This window comes from Hyperolius riggenbachi, chromosome 1 (assembly GCF_040937935.1).
Source record: "Hyperolius riggenbachi isolate aHypRig1 chromosome 1, aHypRig1.pri, whole genome shotgun sequence".
Taxonomy (NCBI): Eukaryota; Metazoa; Chordata; class Amphibia; order Anura; family Hyperoliidae; genus Hyperolius; species Hyperolius riggenbachi.
The window spans coordinates 118,853,148-118,873,612 of NC_090646.1; the positions used below are offsets into that span (position 1 = coordinate 118,853,148).

The 20,465-nt window shown below is 42.9% G+C and overlaps 1 protein-coding gene across 1 annotated transcript in view; it reads left to right on the forward strand.

Annotated features, from left to right (window-relative positions):
* DTHD1 (death domain containing 1) overlaps window positions 1-20,465 on the forward strand; it is a 146,673-nt gene that overhangs the window by 44,939 nt on the left and 81,269 nt on the right. Inside the window, exons 2-3 of the mRNA XM_068271847.1 lie at window positions 4,029-4,617; window positions 15,636-15,966. Coding sequence (XP_068127948.1) covers window positions 4,029-4,617; window positions 15,636-15,966 — 920 coding nt within the window. The remainder of the gene's footprint in view (window positions 1-4,028; window positions 4,618-15,635; window positions 15,967-20,465) is intronic.

Here is a 20,465-nt window from a genome sequence, read left to right on the forward strand (position 1 = left end):
CCTAAGATTCATTGCTTCGTTCTCGAACGCATCAGGAGAGGAACAATTCCTCCTGACGCGGAGGTACTGGCCCACAGGGATACCCCTGACAAATTAAAATGAATCAATCCTGGATTGGAAACGACTATGCAACACTCCCGGACCCCAACCAAGTAACATGAACAATGACCATCTGTGATGGGTTAGCGTTGCCGGTCCCTGTTTATGGAACCTCTCATCTTTATTACATTTATGACTGCATGGCGGTAAAAAGCATGCTATCCGCATGCTTCTTGTCCTCATGCAAGGCCTGGGTTGTTGTGTCTCAAAGCGTGGCCTTCTCCTCCTGTGCCTCCTCCTGTTCCATCACGTGTGCTGCTGCTGCTGCTGAGTTAGCGTTGCCAGTCCCTGTTTATGGAACCTCTCATCTTTATTACATTTATGACTGCATGGCGGTAAAAAGCATGCTATCCGCACGCTTCTTGTCCTCCTGCAAGGCCTGGGTTGTTGTGTCTCAAAGCGTGGCCTTCTCCTCCTGCGCCTCCTCCTGTTCCATCACGTCTGCTGCTGCTGGGTTAGCGTTGCCGGTCCCTGTTTATGGAACCTCTCATCTTTATTACATTTATGACTGCATGGCGGTAAAAAGCATGCTATCCGCACGCTTCTTGTCCTCATGCAAGGCCTGGGTTGTTGTGTCTCAAAGCGTGGCCTTCTCCTCCTGCGCCTCCTCCTGTTCCATCACGTGTGCTGCTGCTGGGTTAGCGTTTCCGGTCCCTGTTTATGGAACCTCTTATCTTTATTACATTTATGACTGCATGGCGGTACAAAGCATGCTATCCGCACGCTTCTTGTCCTCATGCAAGGCCTGGGTTGTTGTGTCTCAAAAAGCGTGGCCTTCTCCTCCTGCGCCTCCTCCTGTTCCATCACGTGTGCTGCTGCTGGTGCTGGGTTAGCGTTACCGGTCCCTTTTCCTTGAACCTCTTCTCTGTATTACATTTATGACTGCATGACGACAAAAAGCATGTTACCTGTGCAAAGAAACATGACATTTTCCACATTTAAAAGACAGTTTTTCCTTTGAAACTTTACAATCAATTTTCTCAAAAACTATAAGCTCTTTTTCAAATATTTTTTTTCCTCTTGTACCCACTCCCAAGGTGCACATACCCTGCAAATTTGGGGTATGTAGCATGTAAGGAAGCTTTACAAAGCACGAAAGTTCGGGTCCCCATTGACTTCCATTATGTTCGGAGTTCGGCGCGAACACCCGAACATCGCGGCGATGTTCGGCGAACGTTCGCGAACCCGAACATCTAGGTGTTTGCCCAACACTACTCGGAACTGCCAAATTCCGATGCCAAACTCGAAATTTGGATCCGAGAGCTGAGCCCTAATAATTAAATATTGCTTGCTCGCCGCACACTGACCTCACTTCATCACGCTTGCATATCCCACCAAGGATAACTCCATTTATCTTGACCCATGGGAATCCTCAGTAGCAATTTCAGGTAAGTGAAGGTGGGAGATTTAAATCTGAATTCCCTGCTGTGGCTTACATGTTTTTTACCCTGCTTGGATATTCTGTTGGTAAAAAACATGAAGGCCACAACAGGAAATTCAGATTTAAATCTCACACCTTCACTTACCTGAAATTGCTATTGAGGATTCCCATGGTGCTCCAAAACCACTGCTACTGCTACTACTGCTAATACTGATTATGCTCACAGTGACCCAAAACTACTAGAAACGTATAGGTGATTAAGAGACTGAAAAGCCCTCCTACTAAAAAGCAATGCTCAGTTTGATTTGCCTTCTTAAAATAGAAGGTATTTGCTATAATTCAGCATTACGTGAGCGACTGTGGTTTCCCACAATGCATCACTACAAATGATTCCCAATGATCCAGACATATAAAATGGAAATCCTAAATTGGAGAGATGAAATTATGTGTCAGAGAACTGTTGGGCAGAGACGTAAGCCCTGCTTTATAAATATATATTGATTTTTTTTTTTATTTTGCCAGAGACCTTCCTAGGAAACAAGAGATGCTGACACAAAATAAAACGCATATATATACATTGATATACTTTTTGTATACATAAAAAGGGCTAATGATAACTTTAATAATACCTATCACACTGTTTTATGCTAATCAACACACAATAAATATACTAACCATAAGCGTCCATTAGAAGAAGAAAAAAAACCTCTGTTTGTGATAAAATTGACATAACCATAGATTTGCTATTTGCTAGAAGTCTTTTTTCTAATTAAAAAATTACTTATTTATAAAGCTTAATTTCAGAAACGCTGACATCTAGCTGTAAAGGATCAGCGTACAGTGTAACAGCAGTTTCCTTAGGAATATGACTCTGAACCAACACTGCTGTAGCTCAGTCCTGCTTCTCTAACAATTTCTGCTGCCTGATAGCTTTAGAGATAGCGCTACACCAATATCCCTAATCTCAATTTGCATATAAATAACACCCTAAACACTAAAATTGATTGTTGGAGCAGCTCCTTCTACATACACAAACAATCTCTCACTAGAAGGTAGCGTCTGCACAACTAAAAAAGTCCATGCAATGGTTGCAGAGCAATGCAAAAGGTACAGTTCAGTATAGTGGACGTGATTCTCAAAGCATAAAGCGTAGATAGCTGATAATCTCATCAAAACATGGATCACCACCACCACACCGCAAGGTTCCGGACTCACCGGATGGTAGGACCTATACTAGGCCAAGTTGCACATTGGGACACTTAGGGTCGTCCCTCACCGCCTCTGGGTAGTCCACTTGCTCACAGATCAGTAGCCTTGAGCTTGCCACCATGCAAATCAACAGAGTTCCTCAAAGGAAAAGACTCCACATAGTGTAAAACCGTACAGTTTATTAAAAGTATAAAAATCAGTTGCACTTACAACCTGAAGACGAAAATAAGGCACAGAGTTTTTAGGACGGGCTCTCCCCCGTTATGCTGGGCCCCGGCTGCCGTCGTATATCCCCTGCCGTGCTGCGAGTTGTGTCCGTGCGCGCTGCGGCCACCTCTGCCCGGTCAGGACGCCATTCCGTGTACCCATGCCTGCCACAATCTGGTCACTCTCTCACTTCCGTGCCGGGGCCTAGATCTGTGAGCAAGTGGACTACCCAGAGGCGGTGAGGGACGGCCCTAAGTGTCCCACTCCCAATGTGGAACTTGGTCTAGTATAGGTCCTACCATCTGGTGAGTCCGGAACCTTGCGGTGTGGTGGTGGTGATCCATGTTTTGATGAGATTATCAGCTATCTACGATTTATGCTTTGAGAATCACGTCCACTATACTGAACTGTACCTTTTGCAATGCTCTGCAACCATTGCATGGACTTTTTTAGTTGTGCAGAAACTACCTTATAGTGAGAGAATTTCTGTTGCCTGCCTGAGCTGCCTCTTTCTGCATCCCGAAGACACTTTCTACTCCCTGAAAAAACAGGGTTCTCTTCTCCAGTGTATGTATTGTGTATTACTGTGGATTATTACTCGTATATCTGTGATCTGTTACCTGGACTAGTCTGATGACTAATGTATGAGTACAGACAGGAAGGGAGTAGATTACAGATAGAGCACTAACTTGAACTGATGTGCAGAGAGCAGTGTATGAGTAAGCCACACATCCATGGGGAAGAAGAGGCGTGGGGAGAGATGAAGTTTATGCTGTCAGGCAAGCATGCTATTCCATGGCAGTGCTGAAGTACATCTGTAAGTACTGACTGCTGTTAATGGAGAATTCTTTTTGAGCAATAGTCAGCGAGAGGATGCAATTCTCTTTAGAGGAGCCAGATCAATAATGGCTTATATTTGTCAGGTGGTAATTTGAAGTTGAATTGGTATGTTTATGTTACAAAGACAACCTTTAATAAAGTACACTGCCTCTGCCTTTCAGAGATTCTAAAGTTTATTTTTAGATATCCTCCTTTATAGCCAGTCCATTAAAATATTACAGTAAATATAAAATAAGTTTTGCTTTAGGGTTACTTTGCTGCCTTTCCTAACAAACACATTTATATTTTGAAGCTGCAGAACCCATCAAGTTGCTCACTGAAGTAATCCAAATCCTTGAGAACACAGCAAACGGCTTAAAACTATCCGAGGAACAATTAAATAATGTCACTGCTCAGTGTAAAGACTATATGACTGAGGAGCGCAACGGCCATGTAGAAGAAAAGTTGACAAGTGGTGACACTGAGGGATTTATTAATGATAAAGAGACTACGTGTAACACCAAATCTCCAGAACAAACGGAACATTTACGTCTGAAAAAGGAATCAGCCACAAATACCCAAGGTGATGAAACTGACAACGCGTTTATAAGTGATACAAATGATCAGACCTGTAAAACCGGCAATGACGATGGTTCCCACCAAACCCAGGAACAGATGGATAAGAATGATGATGGTCCACTGCTGGACGAGCAGATGCTTCCAACAGATGAACAAGTGACCAGAGACCAAGAGATAAATGCCAGAAAAGACCACCAAAAGCAGTATGTGAGTAAAGAAGAAAACATTTCGGATGTGTCTTTTTCTGAGGTCACTTTAAATGGAACTACTGTAAACATTTCAGTTGAACATCTAATGGACTCTGGCAACTGGACCTACAAAGAGTAAGTGTTTTCATCTTGGTTCTGAGGTTTGTGCAGCTGTTATATATTTTATTTGTGCTTTTTTTCCTCTCACACACCATAAAGGAACTGTACAGAAGTGTACAATCTGTACCCCCATAGTTGTTCCACGGGGTAAATAATGCAGGAGGAAGCATTTAGCACATTTAGCAGTCTGTTATCAACTAAGACTGTTTCCCATGATGCCCCTAGAGTCTTCATCTGAGGCGAATATCCTACCTTGCTTCAAGTTGGCTGTTTAAGTGATTTAAAGGGGACTGAAGTAAGAGGTATACGGAGGCTGCCATATTTATTTCCTTTTAATCAATACCAGTTGCCTGGCAGCCCTGCTGGTCTATTTCTCTGCAGTAGTATCTGAATAACACCAGAAACAAGCATGCAGCTAGTCTTGTCAGATCTGACTTTAAAGTCTGAAACACCTGATCTGCTGCATGCTTGTTCAGGGGCTATGACTAATAGTATTAGAGGCAGAAGATCAGCAGGGCTGCCAGGCAACTGGTATTGCTTAAAAGGAAATAAACATGGCAGCCTCCATATACCTCTTACTTCCGTTCCCCTTTAAAGAGAAAGTTTAGTCAAAATAACATAATGAATAAAATTGCTTAGGTTTTTACAATATACATTTTTAAACTATAGTGTTTTCCCATTGTAAAATCTTTTCTGCCTGATTTACTTTCTGAAATGTATTGCACCATTTTTAAACATCTTTAGGGCTCTGAGCCCGTTTTGTGCATTTTAACGCAAAGTCAACCAAGGTAAAATGAAAGTCCATAGGTATTCATTTTACCTTTCACATCCAACGCTGTGTTTTGGTGCGTTGCGGTTTGACGCACCCGGGAGCTTTTAATCGTCAGGAGCCCCGTCAGGTGAATCAATAACTACTTTGCAATAGAAGAGAAAGGATAATCCGGGAGCAGCTTCACCTTTCAGGTATAAAACTTCAAATACTTTAATATACTTCTTCCAATAAAAATATATTCACAAAGGGTAAAAAGGACATCAACAGCAATACTTATCGACAGGAGGTATTAAGATGACTGTATTGATTGTTTTTAACTGATTTTTGCTTATTGATGTTCAAGTGTGCTCATAACTGGCACCGGTCTGTGTTTATTGAAGGGCCCTCTTGTCTATTACAGACCCTCACAACAATAAGTACTATTATAAGTTGTATTAGAAATATAAATATGAAAAAAGACCACTACATGGCAGCTGTATACATGAAAGTTTGAAGTAATAGAAAAATTGAAGGCAACACCATATTTGGCCACATGATGGCAGCAATTCCGCCTAGGACATACGGAAAGATAGGAACTTTACGGAATGAAACAAGTTTACAATAGAACATGCGCCGAAGAGAACGAGCCCATGGGCGGAGCACTAGTGTGCTCCGTATGTGGAAGCGGAAATGTATATGCGTTCCAAGAGGTTTGATGGCCTTTGGACGCAGAGGAAGTTGCGTGTATGCGACGGGCGGCGGATTAGGTGCATTGGATGCAGGTGAGCCTGGGTGTGGGAGTTGCTGCCATTGGATGTGAACAGATTGAGGGGTGGGCCCTTTGGTATATACAGGCGGTGTGGTGGTAAGGGGGTTATACGGTCTCGAGAAAGCCCTCATAGAGGGGCGAAACGATCGTCGACCAGCCTCCGCACCACCTTTACTACCTCCTGTCGCTAAGTATTGCTGTTGATGTCCCTTTTACCCTTTGTGAATATATTTTTATTGGAAGAAGTATATTAAAGTATTTGAAGTTTTATACCTGAAAGGTGAAGCTGCTCCCGGATTATCCTTTCTCTTCTATTGCAAATTATGATAAAACCTGGTTTCTATCCGGATGTTGCACCACTGTGTTGATACAGGTTGGAAAAAAGTTTAAGGCATCGGTGTGCACTCGCTCTATTGTTCTCTACTGTTTAAATTGAATGACCTATACATTTGTTTAAGCTGAAGTGCACCCAGCATATGGTATATTGTTGTGATGGCCCACACTGCATTAGCTGCTGGGCGACAAGACGTAGCACCTTTATTTGAGAAAAAAGTGGAATTGTCATTTTTGACCTATGACTTACCTGTGTTGGAAAGAAAATTGCTACGGGCTTTAGAAAAAGAAATTAGGAAGTATTGGACGATAGTCTTCCTGAAACAGTATAAGGAGGTGCGGAGGGCCCCAAGGGGCATATGAATCATCAAAAGGTTGGCCCAAGCCAGGGTCAGACAAACATCAAAAATTAAATGTGAAGAGTTAATGCAGGAATTTACGATGAGATTTCAGGAGGTGGTGTTGGAGGAGAATGAATTGGATTATGAAGAAATTGAGGAAGAAATTAAGAAGTTAAAGGAGGCAATTATTGAGAAATCAAGTGAGTCACACCTGGAAGAATGCCTGAAAAAGTTTGAGAAACAACTGGTCAACACACAGGAACAGATAAAGAAGGAAAAGAATGATAAATTCCTACGGGACAAATTGGATTATGAATACAAACAAGCTTTCGATTGGCGACATGGGGTGGAAAGTGGGTATAGACCAAGAAGAGGTGGTGGATTCCATCCAAAAAACCACGGAACCCACCCAAAGGGAATCCAAGACCACGAAAGCCCAAAAGAAATCCTAAGACACCCAAGAAACCAATGGAGGGGTCAGGGGATAGTTCCCCACAATCCACATGGCCTAGCAGCCCCAACACGAGTTTTGAGGAGGATCTATTTTCGGAGGAAGATACCCCTTTAGGAGAAGAAGACGAACTAGGCGCAGTAGGCGGCGCAAAAGATCCAAAAGACATAAGAAAGGGAAAGGGCATCCTCAAGAAACAGCAGATTACATGGGAACAGAAGGAATTAAGACGTTCCCAGAGGAACAGGAACGACAAGGTTTAGATATCATTAATCTGTCCAGATTGAAACTTGATGAGTCCTGCATATCATTATTAAAGAAAGGTCTAAATTTCTGTCCAAGTAGTCAGTTCCAGGAAGTGGATTTTGAGATAGAATTATTCAAAAATATCAGAAAAATTGCATGTTATCGGTATTTTCAATCACAAAAAAAGTTGGGTCTTTACAAGGACCCAACACCTCCTGAGATGGTCCCAATCCCGATGATATTAAGTATGGAGTTCTCGGTGGAGGAACAACAATGGATCAGAGACATCTGTGAGGATCCAAATGGAAAAAAGGCACTCTCTTATAGAGGGTTGGAGGTTCCATCACACATAGGACCGTCATCTAAATTCAATCCACAGATCACTCCAGGATCGGTATTGGAAGTTTTTTTCAATAGGGTTAGACAAGAGTTTCGAGCACTAGTTTACCCTAAGCCAAAACAGAATCTCACAGTGGGAGAAAAACGCTCCCTGGAATGGCTAAAAAAACAGAGGGAAGTGGTAATCAAACCGTCTGACAAAGGTGGAAACATTGTGCTATGGCCTAGAATGATGTATGAGGCAGAATGTCTCAGCCAACTGGAAGATGGGGTGACTTATAGAAGGTTACGCACAGATCCGACAGAGAAGCACATGACTAAATTAAGAAGCTTACTTAAAGAGGCTGTGGAAGGGGGCATTATGAGTCAAATCTCGGCAAATAAGTTGATTCCAGCAAACCCCAGGAAACCAGTCTGGTATTGCATTCCAAAAGTGCATAAGAATTTGGAGCACCCTCCGGGACGCCCAATTTGTTCAGCAATAGGGTCTGTGTTTGAACGACTTTCTCAATTCCTCGATTACAAACTTCGACCAATAGTGGAGGCACTTCCATCATTCCTACTGGATTCTACAGACATCATTAACAAATTAAATCAGTTTGAATGGAGGGAGGGTTATGCATTAGCAAGTATTGATGTTACGTCTTTGTATAGTAGGATTAGACACAGTGATGGACTAACAGCAGTTAAATCATTCCTACCTCTGTTGCAGGAGAGTCCTGAGGAGAATACGTTTCTGTTGTCGGGCCTGGAGGCGGTCCTGACCGGTAACTCCTTCCTCTTTGACGGGCAGTGGTACCACCAGGAGGTTGGCACAGCAATGGGGACCCCTGTGGCTCCCACATTTGCCAACCTCTTTATGGGACACTGGGAGCTCGATCAGGTTTTTTCCGGGAGAGGTTGGGGAGCTGCTCGGGTCCGCCTCTGGGCCAGATATATAGATGATATTTTGATAGTGTGGGCGGGTAACCAGAAAGAATTTCAGGATTGGATTGAAACCCTTAATCAGAATGACATCAATTTGCATCTGACCTCCAATTGGGGAGGCCTTGAACTTGAGTTTCTGGATTTGAAGATAAAAGTGATGGACAATAGGATCACTACAAGTACCCATAGAAAAAACACAGCATCCAATATGGTCCTGCATGGTGAGAGTTACCACCCTGTAAAATTAAAAAACAGTCTGCCATACAGCCAGATGGTACGCATGAAACGCAACAATACAGATGAAATGCTGGGAAGGCGGCAGATGTTGGAAGTCAAAAAAAGATTTGAGGTTCGTGGATATGATGATGAGGTCCTATGCTCGGCCCCTAGCTAGAGCAGAGAGGGTAGATAGGGAAATCCTCCTCAAAAAGAAAAATAAAGCCAGAAAAGATTGTTTTTTCATGCATTTTTCACATTCCCCCCTAGGAGAACATATTGCTGGAGCTATTAGATGAAACTGGGGACTCTTGAAATCGGATCCACTGCTCAGGGAGAAGTGCTCTCATCCTCCATGCATCTCGTTCAAAAGATGCAAAAATCTTAGGGACAGTCTAGTAAAGAGTGAATATAAGACTGAACAAACTAGGACATGGTTGAACCGTTCAAGGATATTGGGAAATTTCAAATGTAATAGATGCATGTACTGCAATTATTTGAAACAGGGGAAATGGTTCTCATTTTTGAACCGAACGTACAAGATCCAACATTTTTTCAACTGTCGGACAGAGATGGTAGTATATGCAGTGAGTTGTCCCTGTGAATTAATGTATATAGGGAAAACAACTAGACCAATGGGGGAAAGATTTTCAGAACATTTTAGGTCTATTGAAAATGGGAGGGGAGCTAAGAGATTAATTGAGCATGTTAGAAGCCGACATGGAGGGGACCCGGAGTGCCTGAGCTTCTTTGGTATTGATAAATTTATTCAGGGAAGAGGGGGATACAATGGAGATGAAAAATTATTGCATTTAGAGAGCAAGTGGATCATAAGGTTGGGCACATAGGGCCCGTCTGGTTTCAATGACAGGATAGATATGGGAATCTTTCTTTGATTAACTTGTTCTTAGATGTACTAAGGAGGCACTATGACCATGTGGTTTTAATGGGGGTAGATTAAACTATCCCTAGATCCCACAGTGAGTGTCTATATGTTGGTATAGTGTGAATTAGTAGAATGGGACCAATGATATTGGGACTTCGGATGAAGCTGGGCTTTGATCCCATTCTGTCTGTTATCTGTTTCTGAGGTCCAATTAATGTAATATTATGATGTTCATGTGACTAATTCTTTCCTTTATATTGACTGATGATAATGAGCGACTTGAGGTTGGAGTTGCTCTCCAGCATTGTCCTCACTGAGGTCTCATATGCTTATAATTCCTGTAATGCATGTGAAGAAATTATTAAGATGACTGTATTGGTTGTTTTTAACTGATTTTTGCTTATTGATGTTCAAGTGTGCTCATAACTGGCATCGGTCTGTGTTTATCGAAGGGCCCTCTTGTCTATTACAGACCCTCACAACAATAAGTACTATTATAAGTTGTATTAGAAATATAAATATGAAAAAAGACCACTACATGGCAGCTGTATACATGAAAGTTTGAAGTAATAGAAAAATTGAAGGCAACACCATATTTGGCCACATGATAGCAGCAATTCCGCCTAGGACATACGGAAACATAGGTACTTTATGGAATGAAACAAGTTTACAATAGAACATGCGCCGAAGAGAACGAGCCCATGGGCGGAGCACTAGTGTGCTCCGTATGTGGAAGCGGAAATGTATATGCGTTCCAAGAGGTTTGATGGCCTTTGGACGCAGAGGAAGTTGCGTGTATGCGACGGGCGGCGGATTAGGTGTATTGGATGCAGGTGAGCCTGGGTGTGGGAGTTGCTGCCATTGGATGTGAACAGATTGAGGGGTGGGCCCTTTGGTATATACAGGCGGTGTGGTGGTAAGGGGGTTATACGGTCTCGAGAAAGCCCTCATAGAGGGGCGAAACGATCGTCGACCAGCCTCCGCACCACCTTTACTACCTCCTGTCGATAAGTATTGCTGTTGATGTCCCTTTTACCCTTTGTGAATATATTTTTATTGGAAGAAGTATATTAAAGTATTTGAAGTTTTATACCTGAAAGGTGAAGCTGCTCCCGGATTATCCTTTCTCTTCTATTGCAAATTATGATAAAACCTTGTTTCTATCTGGATGTTGCACCACTGTGTTGATACAGGTTGGAAAAAAGTTTAAGGCATCGGTGTGCACTCGCTCTATTGTTCTCTACTGTTTAAATTGAATTAATAACTACTGCTGCTGTTTGCGTCGCACCGCAACATCCCGACGACACGCCACAGGCCATAACGCGTGCAGGAGAATGGCTCCTGCACATGTTCACAGATGTGAAAGAAGCCTATGTAGTGATGGACAAACATGTTCACCGGCAAACAATTTGTGGTGAACATACGCTGTCCGCCGCCCCCTTTTTCTGGGAACATTAGGCAATGTTCGCATCCACCCCATGCTTTCCCATTTTACTATATTTTGACCTTTCACCCTTAAATCAGTCACAGGACAGCCAATCAAGCATTTTTTTTACTACACAGGGCACAACCCCCTTTAAAAAAAATGAACCTGGCAGCCATTTTACAGGCTGCCTGGAGTCAGTGTAGGTAGAACTTCGCTGCTGATTGAGGGACAGATAAGCTTGCTGTAGCTGCAGTTCTGTTTGTGACACAAATTGTTGCATGTCATTTTGTGTGTTATTACTAGTACAGTGTTAAGCCCACACTGCACCAATTCTTGATTTATTGACTTTACTGTCAGGCAGATACAGTAAATGCCACATTTTTCAGGCCTCTGCTACAGTGGCTGCAACTAACAATTTTTAGGCACGTAAACAAAATTGGAAAATGCTGCCATGGATCCTCCTCCACCATGCCATTGCCCAAGTTTTTGGACAGTTTGAACACCTTTTTAAAAGACTTCTGTTTGTGTACTGAGAGTTGTAAAGACAGTAGAAAAGATCTCTGATCTCCCATATTGCTCGAGGTGGGGATAATTCTGCATAATAAACAGCCCAGGCTGGCCCTTAGTGGAAGGGTGGGGCTACATACCAGTATACAGCAATATATAGCTATATAGCAATATATAGCTATATGAAGTATTTATGATGCTGATACCAGGTAATTTAACCCCCTTGGTGGTATGATTATGTCCAGATTTTAGGATTTAAAAGTGGTACAATTTTTTTTGCACCCTTTCAGATCCTAAAACCTGGAAAAACTCATGCTGCTAGGGAGATCTGCAGCAGCTCAGCACAGACTCTCCTCCCTGGGATCCAGCGCTGAAGTTTTTCCTCCATCCTCCCGGTGTCACTGTAACCCTATAGTGAGATTGCCGGCTGTTGTCATGACGACAGTCAGCGATCTCACCAAGGAGAAGCAGAGCCTCGGAGGAGAGGAAGAAGAATGGACAGGTAATGTCGGGAACCCCCGGGAGGTGAGTTAAAATGCCCGCAGTACGCTACACTCTGCAGTAACCTCCCGGCGGCTACCACGAGTTCAGCTCGGGGATACAGCTCCTGGAATGTTTTCTCCACCCCAAGCTTAACTTGTGATTACCGCTTAGGAGGTTAATGTAAAAGTGAAAATCCTAAATAATTTACTGAATTCTACTGTATGTCATTACTAGGGATGCTCATTCGGATTCCGCGGAAATGCAGTTTCCGAAATTCCGATCAGAAATTGCATTTCTGCATCGGAATGTGGAAATCGGTAATGCAAGTGTGGTAGGCGAATTTCCGCCGGAAATCGTGAGATTCACAAGATTCAGTTTAATAAACCCTGAAAATGTGGTGTTTCTAGGACTTAATGGGGCTTTGCTATTAAGCGCTAAAGTTGGCGGATTTTTACTGTAATGTAAAATGCAGAAAATCTGCATCTGCCTATTTTCTGCGTTTTACATTACAGTACAAATCCGCTGACTTTAGCGCTTAATAGCATAGCCCCCGTAAGTCCTAGAAACACCAAACTTTCAGGGTTTATTAAACAGAATCTTCTGAACAAGTTTCAAAAAATATTTTCAAAAAGACCTTATAGTTTTTGAGAAAATCGATGTTAAAGTCGGGCAGAATTTCCACGATTTTCGGCGGAAATTCCGCATTGGAATGCGGAAATTGGTAGCAGAAAGCGGAATCGGTAATTGGCAATGGCGGAATGCGGATTTACCGCGGAATCGGAAATTGGCATTCCGACCATCCCTAGTCATTACGGTACCTCTTTAAACATTACGTTACTGTTAGCAGTGTATAATGTGTTAAAATATCTTTCAGTTTACAGAAATGATTCTAAGCCTCAACCTTAACTCTAATTAAGCACAACAAACATCCTGCTTGCCTATTATGGGGAAGCAAATTTGACAACTTTTAACACAATTTGACATCATTCCAAGGTATGGGAAATAATGACAGATTATATTGAGGCGCAGAAATGAGAAGAAAAGGCTAAAATGTGCTCCATTAGTAAGTCTGACACTGCAGGTCAGAGCTATTTGGTGTTACTAAGCTGTAAATGTATTCTTGCAGTTAATAACAATGATAAAGTGCTATTCTTCAAAATGAAGAGAACTTTTTAAAGACTGTATTAAGTACTTTCTGAAGGATTTGAAAGCAATTTACAGTATAACTATCAAATAAACACGTGGGAAGGTGATAGGCCAGGTTGTTTATCTCCCAGTCAGTTGCTATTGTCTTTTTCCAAGATAATAAGTTACTGGAGGTCTGATGCTCCTCGCCTGCTTTAACCCTACTCCCCAGAAACTGTATATACTTGTTTACTGATTGAGCTGTAGGTAGTTTGAGTCACTTGTAATCACTCAGCTACCCCAAACTGTCCCAGCTAGTGTGGCAAGTAAATGGAAAACTTAAAGGGCAACTGAAGTGAGAGGGATGTGGAGGCAGCCATATTTATTTCCTCTTGAACAATACCAGTTGCCTGTCAGTCCTGCTGACCACTTTGGCTACAATAGTGTCTGGATCACACACCTGAAAGAAGCATGCAGTTAATCCAGTCAGATTTCAGTCAGAAACATCTGATCTGCATGCTTGTTCAAATCCTATGGCTAAAAGGCAGAGACTCAGCTGGATGACAGGAAACTGGTATTGATTGAAAGGAAATACATTAAAATGGCAGCCTCCATATCCCTCTCAGTTTAGGGGTCCTTTAAGGTTGGCTGCTCAAGTGGGAGGGGCTTGCACTTCAATGTAATGTATGAACTCTCTCTTTTGCAGTTTTGTTGAAATAAATATATTTCACCATTTTAGGAAATAATGCTTTTCTGGTATAAATATGTGATATGCAGGGGAAAAATTGACTATGTAACCGGAACACCGTTTTTACTGAAGATAGCCTATGTGTTTACTCATTATATGTTCATTTTCTGTTGCCTAGACTTGTGATAGGTTTAAACTTTAAAGAGGTCTTCCAGTGTGAAATTGAACCCACACTGTTAAAGCGGATCCTAGATGAAAAACTAACTATAGCAAGTAACTTGTCTATATATTTTTTATAAAGTTTAAATGGTTTACACAGCAAATCTAGCTGCAAACAGCTTCAGCAGTATATGATTATTTTTTCCTGTAATACAATAATTGCAGCCATATTCTGCTTGTCATCATTACACAAGCAAGCTGCTTTGCATCTCCTCCCCTCAGCCTGTGAAAACTCCACTCCCCTCTCCTGCTCTCTCCTCCCCTTTCCACCCCCTTGCCTCTGGAATCTCATACATGCTTCAGAAAAAGCCTCCTCCTCCCCAGGCACTTGCAGAATAGGACTCAGAATGCCTAGGCGCTGTAGGGAGCTGGGGGCATGGATACATTCCTTTACATGCAATTAGGTAATAAATACAATTTTAAAAAAGCGTTTGGGGGAAGAATACCCAATAAACTATATGTAAGGGGCAGGAAAATGAAGACAGATCCACGCAGGCAGCAGAAGCTGTTACAGAGTAGCAGTAAAAAAATGTAAAAAATTGGCTACTTGTGCCATAAAATCTAGGTTTTGTTGCTTAGCCATGATCCCGTCTAAAAAACCGCAATAGCAATTCTCTGCCTTTGCCTCTGCTTAGAGATTGTGTCACATGTGGGTGGGAGGAGCCTCATAGTATGGCCTGAGGGGTACTCTGCTTCTACCTGTGCCACTCAGCCAGGTGAAGAGGGAAGTAATGCAGTGCCAGCCACGGTATGTGGCAGGCCCGGATTTACATCACAGGAGCCTATAGGCACAGATTTCTTGGCACCCTAGACTCACCCTCCGCTCCGTGAACCTACAAACCCCTGCCGGCCGCTCCGCAAGTGTGCTGGCTGTCCCAGCTGTCATTTCCCCCTTACTTCCCTTGCCCATCATAGATAGCTATAGGTGCCCCTTAGTATTATGTAGCCAGAGGTACCATCGGTATTAAGTAGCTAGTAGTGCCCCCGAGGGAAGGAGGGAGGCACTAAGGGATGGGAGTGAGCCGCCTTTTCATCATTAGGCGCCTGTAGGCACGTGCCTTCAGTGCCTTATGGTAAATCCATCCCTGGTATGTATCATTCCAGAGCTACCACAGTGCTTCCCCGCTGCTTATTGCAGTAGTCAGCCATTGCTGCATTGAGTTAAAAATAAGAGGGGTGCAGTCAGAGTAAGTGTCATTCTGGCTCTTTTCACTCTGGAAATTAAAGCGGAGGCCCACTTTAAGTGTACGCTTGAACGGATTTTTAAATGACTGCATAAAAAAGTAGAAACACATTTTTAAGGTTTTAAAATGCTTTATTTTACAGATTCACTTTACAAGTTGAAGGTGAGGATGAGGAACATTTTGCCTGCTTCATCAAAGCTCCGTCTTCTATTCTACAGGGGCTAAACTGTAGATATATGGATGACATTAGCTCCTTAATGGTGTCAGATGGAGAAGAATTGGTCAGCAGTGTTTTGAATATTTCAAGCTGTACCACTGATCTTAAAATCCCATTTCCCATCAGTATTTCAATTCCATTTAATAGCCATTATAGAGGAAGTTATAAGGACGTGATGGTTAAAACAATCAATGAAAAGCTTCAAGCAAGTTACTTAACACCAAACTCCTTAGATGGATATCATGGGAATCACAAGGCTAGTATCATTCTGTATTCATTTTACATCATCCAGAGTAATACAAATGCTTATTGATATGATGATTTGCATTAATAAATCCTTGCAGTACAGTGCAGACCTCTAAAAAAGATCTCAGCAGGAATGTATTTATGTTGTGCAAGGACAGGATAATAGTAATACTTGTCTTTGCCAAGGTGAGGATGTTCAGGAGATTTCTCCTTTGTGCTATAATGATTGATTATGAGTGTTGTTCTGTTAAGCTTGGAGGTGTAATCTCCACAGTCAGCATACAACACATAAGCTGACGTGAAGGAGGTACACACACCAGCACAAGGGATCAGGATATCCCCAGTTTAGTGGAGGAGAGGACTGACTCCAATAGGAGATTGTGGTGCACAGAGCCGGTGCAGATCCGAACAGCCACAAACAACACTTTCGTAATAACGTCTCAGCACAAAGTAGCGCTGAGCGCATAAACCAGGACTGAGGAGATCAGAACAAGTAGACAGAATGAACGCTTGCTAGCTAGCGGCTACTTAGCGACAGCAAGCGTCCAAAACCAGACAGACTGGAATGAGGCAGCCAATGCGTTGCGGCGATGGCGTGCCTCACAAAGACAGGACAGGATAGTCAGAAGATAGTAGGATCAAGATAGATGAACGTAACACAGATAAATATACAATAAGTATGATTTCCTAGCGTATTACAATTACAGCTATCAATGAAACTATTCGTAACGTCTGACTAACATATGTATATATCGGCAATGAACCGATATATGACATAAGCAGGAACTCTGACTAAGACTGGAGCAATACAGGGAACAGGACTCAGAAGGATTCGCTATCTCTTCGCAGAGATGAACGCAATCCACAAACAGGACCAGGAACAGGATAACTAGCTCAGCGTGCAGGAACGCTGACTAACGGAACACAGGATATAAACAGTTCGTGTACGTATATATCAGCGACACTGATGTATCAACGTAACACGAATTCAAGGAAAATAACAAAATGCGCAAGTATGCGTATATATTGGCGATGAACCAATATATGACACAAGACAAGCAAGTAACAACTTCTAGAACAAGAGCAGAACTAGGAGGACTCGCTGACCCCTTCGCAGGAGTCAGCGCAGTCCACACGGACTAGGAACGAGGTGGGGCACGGGCAGAGTAACAGATAGAATCTGAGACTATGGTAGCCCATGAGGCATTGCAGGAAGCAGTTCTTTATACTGAGGTCATCCAATGGGAGCAGACCTGCAGATTCCCACACAAGTGAATGGTAATTAATCACAGGCTGATAGCAGGAAAAGGCAGACAATGATATGCAGCCTGCAGGAAAGGGACCGCCCCTCCACTGCAGCAGACAATGTTTGTTTACACAAAAGCATATTAAACTGTCATTAACTTCAGAGCGACTGCAGATGGAATCAGCAACTAGTTTAAGTGCAAACCAAACTATGCAAGCAAATGCATGTAATGACATTAGAACTGCTTGGTTTGCAATACCACTGCAGTCAGCAGTAAACGCTGCAGAAGCGATCATAACAGTACCCCCTCCCTTAAACGCGGCCTCTGGACGCCTATGAAAACTGACATATTTCTCCTGAACCACCCAAACCAAAAAATCAGAAGTGGGAAATCCAGCAAACTGATCTGACTGAAAATTCATGAAGGTCGGATCCGTCCGACAAAACCAAATTCCCGAATCAGTCTCACCAAAACTAGACCAATTGGAACCAGAACCTACCGAACCATGCCCGTCAGCACTACAAGCCTCAGTGTGACACCCATCAGAACCACGACTTCCAGAAAACAACCCCAAGAAACTCTCTGCGCGATACCCACCGCCTTCCAAGGACTGTCCAAAAACGCCAAAGCCTTTGCAATGCCCACCGGAACTGTCCTTACCAACACAAAACCCACTGTTGAACCAGTCCAAGGTACCAGGACAAGTTTCCTCAGAGATCTCCCAGAACACTTGGAAGCTCCAAAGAGATCCCCACAGGTCAGAACGCCCCTTAGGCTCACATGGAGAACTATCAAGAACCCCTATGGAACCCCGGGCAACTCCAGAGTCAGGGTCACAAGGACAAACATCAAGATCAGGGCTTTTAGGGACCAGAACCATCTCCGGGCATGCAGGCCAACCGGCAACATCAGAACATGTCTCCACTAGGGAAGCACGTGAGCACGCTAACACAGACACACTTGGGCACTCTGGCATACGAAGCACATCTGGGCACACCGGCACAAGAGAGACTTCTGGGCATGTCAAGGAACTGCAAACCTCAAAGTCAGTCAAGGTAGGACCGAAACCAGGACTGGGCAAAAAAAAATCATCATGACTAGACTTCACAGTTACTGGATTCTCACTAAAAAATGCAGGATCAGACTTAGATGTCTCTGATTCCAGCAAAGTTATTAACAAATCATGTTCAGGGGCATTTACAAGACAGGACAAATCTTCTGATGTATGCACCGAACTAGACAGGGTTCCCATAACTTCTTCTGGACTAGACAGAGACTCATCAAATACACTGGATTGGAGCTCATGAAGGGCTGCAAAACAAGTCAGTAGTGCAGCAATCCCCACTGAACTAGGCAAAACTGAGTAACTCACTGGACAGGAAGGGGACTCAGGAACTTCTGCCACACCGGCCAGAGAACCAGAATTTTCCAGGATACAGGGCTGGGTTTCAGAAACACTCATTAACCCGGACTGAAATTCTGATTATTTTTTCCAGCGAGTCAGAATTATCCATGTTACAGGGCAAGACTTTTGAAACATTCAGAGGACAGGGCTGGAGTTCCTCGGCTGTTACAACACTGGAGAGGGACTCAACAACCTTGGTTAAATCAGACTGTGTACAGGGCAAGGTATCTAACACACTTCCTGACGAGGACAATATTTCAATGGCTTCTGCTTCGCTGGGCAGAATTTCATCAAGTTTTATTAGAGCAGACTGTAATTCCAAAACAGCTGCTAGACAAGTGAATATTACTGCAACACCAACTGAGGTAAGCAGTGCCTCAGACTGTTCTGCTAGAGGGTTTGAAGTATCCAAAGTACTGGGTGAAGCATAAGACTCTGTGACCACAGCTTCACTGGACAGGATCACCGAACAGTCCACACTGCAGGGCAAAACCATGGAAGCACCTGCTGGACAGCATAATGATTCTGTGACCTGAGTTTCATTGGAGAGATCTACTGCACAATTCATGGTACAGGGCAAGTTCACTGGAACATTTTCTGAACACGGTAATAATTCTGCGATTTCGGACTCACATAGCAGACGCTCTGAGTTATTCATGAAACTAGAGTGAGGTGTAGAAACAGGAAGGTCAAAACACAATGTTTGCGCATCTAAATCAGCATTCAATTGTGAAATTGGAAAATTCAGATGCTGGGGTTCTGAGATTTCTGGACAGGATTGCTGGGACTCAGAAACTGATGTAGTGCATCTATTGGCATCTGCTGGATCAGACAGGAGTTGAACTTTATTAACACAGGTAATTTCTGCAGAAGTGTTTGCAGAGACAGGCAAGATTTTTCTGGTGTCTGTTTCACTGAACAAAGACTCATGAGTACTGGCTAGGCTGGACTCAGAAGTCAGCAGGACCTCTGGGTCCTCTGCTGAGAAATTTGTGCAGGGCAAGATTAAGGAAGTATTAGTAATTTCTGTCTTACTGGGAAGTAACACTGAGTTATCCATGGTACAGGGTGGAATTACAGGAACTTCAATTTCACACAAAAGGAGCTCTGAATCACTCGCTGAATCAGCCAAAGGTGCTGAAGCAGGCGAGTCCTCAGGAACTGAGGAAGTGGAACAATCTCCACTTGACAGTGTGTCTTCCCTGGTATCAACTGATTGAATCGCATAAAAATCGTCCAGAATCATTCTCCACACATCGATCAATGGAGCCACAAAGTCATACCCACACACACCAGTTTTTATTAGGTTATAGGCAGACTTAATGCATGCATTCAATACTAATTCACTTTTTGCACTGTAAAACTGACAAAATGAACTTGCATCTTTCTTCCATTCATAGACCAGGGCTTCCATCTCTCCTTTCTCAAATGGAGGATCCCATGCATATTTAACAGCTGAGCAATCCGGCTGATCATAGTTTGCAAATGTGTTAGTGGCAGAAACATACATTGGGTTATTTAGCAGGTGATTGGCCGATTTCTTATTCCTAAGGATCTCCAATACCTGTAGCAAGTGTTGAACTGTAGTGTATGCAAATTTCCCTTGCTGCACGAATAAATTGATCTGTTCAATACTCTGTAATATATCTTCATAATCATATTCAGATAATTCATTTAAACAAGAACTTTTATTTTCCCTGGCTAGCAATGAAAGTTCATTAGTAGTTTCATAGGTCCATTTGACTCCCCTGAATGGTGACTGAATTTCATTATCTGCTACTGGCGGAGTCTCATTACAGATCTGATGCGCAGTCGCCAAGGGCAACGACTCCGCTGCTTGTAACGCTTTTCTTTTGG